Source organism: Mizuhopecten yessoensis, unplaced genomic scaffold, assembly GCF_002113885.1.
Source record: "Mizuhopecten yessoensis strain PY_sf001 unplaced genomic scaffold, ASM211388v2 scaffold8365, whole genome shotgun sequence".
Classification (NCBI taxonomy): domain Eukaryota; kingdom Metazoa; phylum Mollusca; class Bivalvia; order Pectinida; family Pectinidae; genus Mizuhopecten; species Mizuhopecten yessoensis.
In genome coordinates this window covers 88444-96675 of record NW_018407511.1, presented here as the reverse complement: position 1 = coordinate 96675, position 8232 = coordinate 88444, and the positions used below count along the sequence as shown (strand labels likewise).

The 8232-nt window shown below is 39.9% G+C and overlaps 1 protein-coding gene across 7 annotated transcripts in view; it reads right to left on the bottom strand.

The window, feature by feature from the left end:
- The window catches only part of LOC110455732 (phosphofurin acidic cluster sorting protein 2-like), an 83239-nt gene that overhangs the window by 54165 nt on the left and 20842 nt on the right, over positions 1 to 8232 (bottom strand). For all 7 annotated transcript variants that reach the window (XM_021506059.1, XM_021506064.1, XM_021506061.1 and 4 more), the window contains exons 4-6: positions 4305 to 4430; positions 2851 to 3007; positions 2500 to 2666 (exon numbers count right to left, since the gene is read on the bottom strand). In XM_021506059.1, the coding sequence (XP_021361734.1) occupies positions 2500 to 2666; positions 2851 to 3007; positions 4305 to 4430 (450 nt within the window). The remainder of the gene's footprint in view (positions 1 to 2499; positions 2667 to 2850; positions 3008 to 4304; positions 4431 to 8232) is intronic.

Genomic DNA, 8232 nt, shown 5'->3' with positions numbered 1-8232 from the left:
TGCTCATCTGACACTGAAACGGCAGTGTAGAGCATGCTGATGCTCATCAGACACTGAAACAGCACAGTGTAGAGCATACTGATGCTCATCAGACACTGAAACAGCACTGTGTAGAGCATGCTGATGCTCATCTGACACTGAAACAGCAGTGTAGAGCATGCTGATGCTCATCAGATACTGAATCAGCACAGTGTAGAGCATGCTGATGCGACTCAGACACTGAAACAGCACTGTGTAGAGCATCCTGATGCTCATCTGACACTGAAACAGCACTGTGTAGCGCATGCTGAAGCTCATCAGACACTGAAACAGCAATGTGTAGAGCATGCTGATGCTCATCAGACACTGAAACATCACAGTGTAGAGTATGCTGATGCTCATCTGACACTGAAACATCACAGTGTAGAGTATGCTGATGCTCATCTGACACTGAAACAGCACTGTGTAGAGCATGCTGATGCTCATCAGACACTGAAACATCACAGTGTAGAGTATGCTGATGCTCATCTGACACTGAAACAGCACTGTGTAGAGCATGCTGATGCTCATCAGACACTGAAACATCACAGTGTAGAGTATGCTGATGCTCATCTGACACTGAAACATCACAGTGTAGAGTATGCTGATGCTCATCTGACACTGAAACAGCACTGTGTAGAGCATGCTGATGCTCATCAGACACTGAAACATCACAGTGTAGAGTATGCTGATGCTCATCTGACACTGAAACAGCACTGTGTAGAGCATGCTGATGCTCATCTGACACTGAAACATCACAGTGTAGAGTATGCTGATGCTCATCTGACACTGAAACAGCACTGTGTAGAGCATGCTGATGCTCATCTGACACTGAAACATCACAGTGTAGAGTATGCTGATGCTCATCTGACACTGAAACAGCACAGTGTAGAGCATGCTGATGCTCATCTGACACTGAAACAGCACAGTGTAGAGCATGCTGATGCTCATCAGACACTGAAACGGCACAATGTAGAGCATGCTGATGCTCAGTCAAACATGTTGTTAAGGCTAAGGACAACTGACATTATTGATCAGACAACAATTAATGTGCACTTGATACCATACAGGCTATTCCTGACTATCATTCCTGGCTGGTTTATCTCCAGAGGAACAGACAGTGGGACATCAAACAAATGGTAATAAAACAATGATTCTGATGATTTACCAGACACAACAGCTATTAAACAACAGCCTTGACAAAGGTGGGTCGTTACACCAACTCTATCATTACTGGGTGTACCGAGTTTACAGCTCGTACAAAGTGACGACCAGACCCATACACTACTCTCAGCTAAATTAAGCATTACTGGCCAATGGTCAATTAACCTGTTGGCAAGTTACCAGGTCATTCTATGGGAATGTTTCTATAACATAATTGACCAGGGGGATGTCTAGCAGGAGTTGATAATCCTGTGGCCACTCTTGATTAACTATAATAAGTATTAAGGCCTGGAAACACTATACATTCTGTGTAATAACACAGTGGTGATTAATGGATAGATATTACACATTATCTCACAAGTCATCAAATGATGCTCCTGGAAACTGTTTACCGACGTTGATATCTCTCTCATGTACATGTAACCATAGAGCCTGGAGCCATTTAGACTATTGATTTATAATATCCCTAAGATAAACTTATCCATCCCCTCAGATAGTCACCATCACTTAACTGTCCTCTAGGATAGTGACCAATACTTGTACCCTTGGATAGTGACTTCAACTTACCTGTCCCCATGGATAGTGACCACTACTTACCTGTCCTCTTGGATAGTGACCACTACATACCTGTCCTCATTGATAGTGACCACTACATACCTGTCCTCTTGGATAGTGACCACTATATACCTGTCCTCATTGGTAGTGACCACTACTTACCTGTCCTCTTGGATAGTGACCCCTACTTTCCTGTCCTCATTGATAGTGACCCCTACTTACCTGTCCTCATTGATAGTGACCACTACTTACCTGTCCTCATTGATAGTGACCACTACATACTTGTCCTCTTGGATAGTGACCCCTACTTACCTGTCCTCATTGATAGTGACCACTACTTACCTGTCCTCTTGGATAGTGACCACTACTTACTTGTCCCCTTGGATAGTGACCACTACTTACCTGTCCCCTTGTATAGGGACCACTACTTACCTTTCCCCTTGGATAGTGACCACTATCTACCTGTCCCCTTGGATAGTGACCAATACATACTTGTCCTCTTGGATAGTGACCCCTTCTTACCTGTCCTCTTGGATAGTGACCACTACATACTTGTCCTCTTAGATAGTGACCACTACTTACCTGTCCTCTTGGATAGTGACCACTACTTACCTGTTCCCTTAGATAGTGACCACTCCTTACCTGTCCCCTTGGATAGTGACCACTACTTACCTGTCCCCTTGGATAGTGACCACTACTTACCTGTCCTCTTGGATTGTGACCTCTATCTACTTGAACCTTAAGACTGTGTTGTCTACCTACCCGTCCCCGTGGTACTGGTCGTATATTGCCTCGACTGACTTTCCTGGGCCTAGTGCGTCCATCTTCTTCCATTAGTGTGTGCTCACAATCACTGAACCCGTCATTTGACCACTCCTCGTGGTCAGGGTAATCATCATCACTGTCGTTGTCAATATCAGGGGATCGATCTGTAAGAGTAATCAAGAATTTTTGTTTTTCAATAGAAAGGATGTACCTTCAATCGTATGTCAAATTCTGCAAAATTGTATGTCTCGCTGACCGCTTTGACCATCAACAGTGATGAAGTTGAAAATCAGATATAGAAATGTACCAACAAAGTCAGCTTCTATTTAATTGGTTGTAGCGTCTTACCAACATCAGAGGAGACGGCCTTCCTCTGGTCACTTTCTACATGGTCCACTGGTTGACTGGACACTGTCACCATGGTTAGTTTGGCCACAAGGACCGTGCTGTTTTCTTTGGCATCACTGAACAGATTCAGATCCTTATCTATTGATCTCTGTAGAACCTGAAAAACACACATAAACATTGATATAGTGATTTTGTAAAGTACACTATAAATGGATTGAAATATATATATATATATATGACCAATAAAATACTTTGAAATTGAATATGACCAAACATAGTAATGTCGAGCAATCCAAAGTCCCTCAACAGGTTTTGTTTGTTAGGGGTTGAACGTCTGGCTTGCGACATCTAAAGTCGGATGAAGACGGGCCCTCAATGGCTAATGGGTAACGTTACCAGGTAATACAAGGGAACTATGTTACTCTTTAATTTGTGCACAAGAACCATGCTTGTTATAATATTTTTAAGATACAATATTTTTTTATAGACTGAAGTATGATATTTAAACAACCATGTTAAATTGTGTTTCAAATATGATCAAGTCAAGAAGATATATGTCTGAAACAATTTTTTTCAATATTGGGGTCAAAAGTCAAAATATAGGTCAAAGTGACCTGTTTTTGGTATGGGAAGTTACAATATCTCAAAATGTACTGGCATACCAAAGGTTGCTCTAGGTGAAGTAGAACAGGAAACATGCTCTAGACATTCTAATATGTACACGGGGCAAATTAAAGTGATTGATTCTCGATGAGGGCTTATATTCATTCAGGAGAGTTTCAAACCGGTTTTCTGGAACAGCACATCTATCGTCGGCCTCGAAGAGCAGACCGGCCTGCTGTCTCAGTCAACAGTTGCTGGTACATGTAAGCCTTGATGTGCAGGCTACCTATGTGCTACATGAGACAGCTTAATTGTGTCCTTGTTTGACAGTCATCATACAGATGTCATTTTCTGTTACAAAATGTGTGTTCTTTCCAAAGTTAATGTAATAGTAAGCTTCACCCTACAACGAGTCTAATTTTGGTAGTTGGGTGGCGCAGTGGATAACGCACTCGCCTTACACCAAGGCGGCCGGGGTTTGATTCCTCGATCGGACGTGAAAAGGTACGAGGTCACCAGCCCGACCTTATGTGTTTTCTCCAGGTACTCCGGTTTCCTCCCACATTAATACCCCCTGCCCGCTTACATCCAGACTAACAAGAGTGATTAATATAAGTTACATGTAACTTGTTCCATAATTGTTGCAAAATAAATAAAGTTTGAATTTATTTTGAATGAGATTTTGCTCTTTTTAACATTCAGCAATAGCTGAACACTATTCCAGGATAATACCATTTGAGGAAAATATTTATAATACACCACTTTGAGACAATATCACAGTTTTTGTCCTGTGTATGGATGTTGTCGACCTTGGATGAAAGAGATGGATGACCATGAATTTGTTTACATACCTGTCCCATGTTAATCTGGCCCACTGCAAGAGTCTTGTAGCCCAGGATGGTTTTATTTTTGTACTTTTTCCGTCGTTGTAACATGACATGGAGTTTGTTTCCCTCGCGTTTCAGGAAATGTGGATACTGGAATGACAAAATTTCGATCTTAAGTAGTTCTGTTATTCATAATACATAGACGTACCACTACCAGTCACATATATTAGGCCACAAAAAACTTGCGAGAAAAAGAGAGTTTTAAGTTTATCTCAATAACAGGCCCATGAATATACATATTTAAGGAATACACTTCAAACTTTTCCCTTTTTAGCCTCATCCTTAAATGGACCAGACCCTACATTTTTCATAATAAAACTAGAAATAAGACAGAATGACATGAAAGTCACCCCATCATTCTGTATGATCATTTTCCGATAAATCATTGACCAAGCTACAACGGATATATTTCCACCTGTCAATCAAAATAGTAAACTATTACCAGGTGTAAATACATACATGCTGTTCAGGTAGCTATGGCAACACAGGGAATTAATAGGAAAGCATGTCGCAAATATAACGTTAGCGTTGACCGACAAATCGAATATGGGGAGATCTGCGTGCTGACACGGTCACCTGGCATGAGCAGAACAGGTAATTGGAATATAACAATGCTGTTTTCACAACAATAAGTTTCAGAAAAGATTCAATCTTATATACGGATAAATCTTCTACTATTTTTTGTTATGAAATACACTTTTCCAAGTAGTTTTCTGATCGTCTGCAAATCCGACTGAATTGGTCATCGAAATCGGCAGAATGTGTACTGTACGCTTAAAGGCAGTCAACAATTGTGATATCAGCAAATCTCCTTCGAAAAGAAAAGATTGGAATGTATTTGGCTGTTTTGAACCCGTTGATATTTAATTTTCAAACTCAAACTTTTATCATTATCGGTTCAATTCGCATGGATGTCACTTTGTAAATTCCTGCCAGTTAATATTATCACACAACTTCGACTCTTTGGGGTACACAAACTTGCTAACTTCGCCACTTTACCCGTGTCGTTTTGACACAAATTCCAACGGACAAGATTGAAGAGTTCAGCAAGATTTTACCCAAGAATGACATTTTAACAACAGAGTAATAAATCCGATGCAATTCTTCGTTATGTTTCCCGATACGTGGTATTTATCAATTCACAAAGTAACGTCCTGAAAAGTTGAGCCTCCTTTACTCGAGTTTATTTATCCGATTCTATAGTATTATATGACTTAAACATGCAACTTTTCGTAATTGTTAAATTGGCAATGCAATCAGGGATTATTCAACGAAATTTAGCAGTTGTATTTCTGTTAGCATATATCAAAACATTTCCGAAAATCCTCGAAAAATTTACGAGAAATGGTCGCCACCAATGACTGGTTTTGGATTGTTCTTGAGTATCGTGTACACCCCTTTCTTGACACTTTATTTCCCCTTAAACAAGTGCGCACTATACGCAAATATTACCGGTAGTCTTTAGTCAGACATAAAATATCTAAATCAGTTAATAGCAATTTATAATACGACAGTTATATGTAATTCCTGTGGGGAATTTGGAACGCTTTTAGGTTTTTATGCTATTCCTGTTTAAAAAGGAAATTGATATCTGAGTTATCCAAGAGCTTATGATTAGCGCCTGGTATATTCCGACAAAAGCAAGATATACAACAGTCCTCCTAACAGAGGTCAAAATCTGGGACTGAAACCAAAGTTAAAAGTCCCTACTGGGGTTCCCCCAGGGGTGACTAAAAATCTTCTTGGTAGGGATGCTCCATACAAAATTTATCAAAACACCTTCAGAAAATTGTTGACAGGGACTAGGGACAATGTCCCATACAGCATTATAAGGTCACCGGCACTTTTTGGCAGAGATACTTGGACAATGTCCCATACAGCATTATAAGGTCACCGGCACTTTGTGACAGAGATACTTGGCAAATGTCCCATACAGCTTTACATTGTAACTGTGCGGTAGACAGACACAGACGATATAAGGTTACAGGCACTAACGAATGCTTGGTATACCAGTCATAATGTGAGTTGGGTTGTATATTTAGGCTGTAAAATGTATTATGTAGGCTTAGAAAGTTTGTGGAATATTAGCCATACAGGTTTCCCTTACTTAGGAATGTAGAGACGTCACAATTCACCGCGATGCACTTGTAGTGCAATAATTTATGTTGATTCGATTCATGATATATTTTTCCGGATTTTCGATATGTCACGATCTGAATATTAGTGTATGCCGCTTCAGCCGAAACGTCTGTGAGACGTTCAACATCATTGGCTGATCTCAAAATCCTCAGCCAATCAGCTGCGAGGATACAATTTTCACAAAATGGAGGACCGCAGTAAGGAAATTTGTGATGCTCCAGCAAGCTTCAAATCAAAACTGTGGAAACACTTCAGGTTCCCACGATCGACGGCTTATACATCTAATTTTGTTTACATTTTAAAATAAAGGTGTATCGAATCGAAATAATCGAATCGTGGTACAAATATTGAGATACATATCAAATCGTGGGTATAAGTGTATCTTGACAGCTCTACTAGAATGTAGGCTTAGAAAGTGTGTGGAATAGATAACTGGAACTACCAGGTAGACGGCTTAGAAAGTGTGTGGAATAGATAACTGGAACTACCAGGTAGACGGCTTAGTGTGTGGGATAGATAACTGGAACTACCAGGTAGAAGGCTTAGAAAGTGTGTGGAATAGATAACTGGAACTACCAGGTAGACGGCTTAGAAAGTGTGTGGAATAGATAACTGGAACTACCAGGTAGACGGCTTAGTGTGTGGGATAGATAACTGGAACTACCAGGTAGAAGGCTTAGAAAGTGTGTGGAATAGATAACTGGAACTACCAGGTAGACGGCTTAGAAAGTGTGTGGAATAGATAACTGGAACTACCAGGTAGACGGCTTAGTGTGTGGGATAGATAACTGGAACTACCAGGTAGAAGGCTTAGAAAGTGTGTGGAATAGATAACTGGAACTACCAGGTAGACGGCTTAGAAAGTGTGTGGAATAGATAACTGGAACTACCAGGTAGACGGCTTAGTGTGTGGGATAGATAACTGGAACTACCAGGTAGAAGGCTTAGTGTGTGGGATAGATAACTGGAACTACCAGGTAGAAGGCTTAGAAAGTGTGTGGGATAGATAACTGGAACTACCAGGTAGAAGGCTTAGAAAGTGTGTGGAATAGATAACTGGAACAACCAGGTGGACAGTATAGCCATGCAGGTTTTCCTTACTAGAATGTAGGGGAACATTGATTAATATAGGGATTGTTGTATCAGTCTACAGTACATCTGTGGTTATATCTATACCTCATTCATTTGTTAAGTTCATAATTGTTATCTTTTCTATACATCAAAATTTGTTATTGTGTGTCTTTTCTATACATCAAAATTTGTTATTGTATGTAATTGCTGACTTGTTTGGCTTTTTTGAAAGACGTCATACAACAATGCAGTCTTACGCCATAGGGTTGTCCTTGACCCATGCATATGTCTATCAATATACACTAAATCTGATGATACATGTATTGGATTGAAGTCTTTGATAGACAGCTATATACATATATATGAGCCATGTTATAACTGTTTGGCTATGATTATATTGTAAATCATCATAATGGTTAAGTACATTAAATAGCTGAACTTTATCTTATTGTGGTGATCACTCTGCCATCACCACCTAAACAACCTAGGTGTAATAAGTAACTGACACATAACTGAGTTAGGTATTACATAAACCTTAATCAGTAAAACTTCTATAAACAACCTTGGTGTAATAAGTAACTGACACCTAACTGAGTTAGGTATTACACAAACCTTAATCAGTAAAACTTCTATAAACAACCTTGGTGTAATAAGTAACTGACACCTAACTGAGTTAGGTATT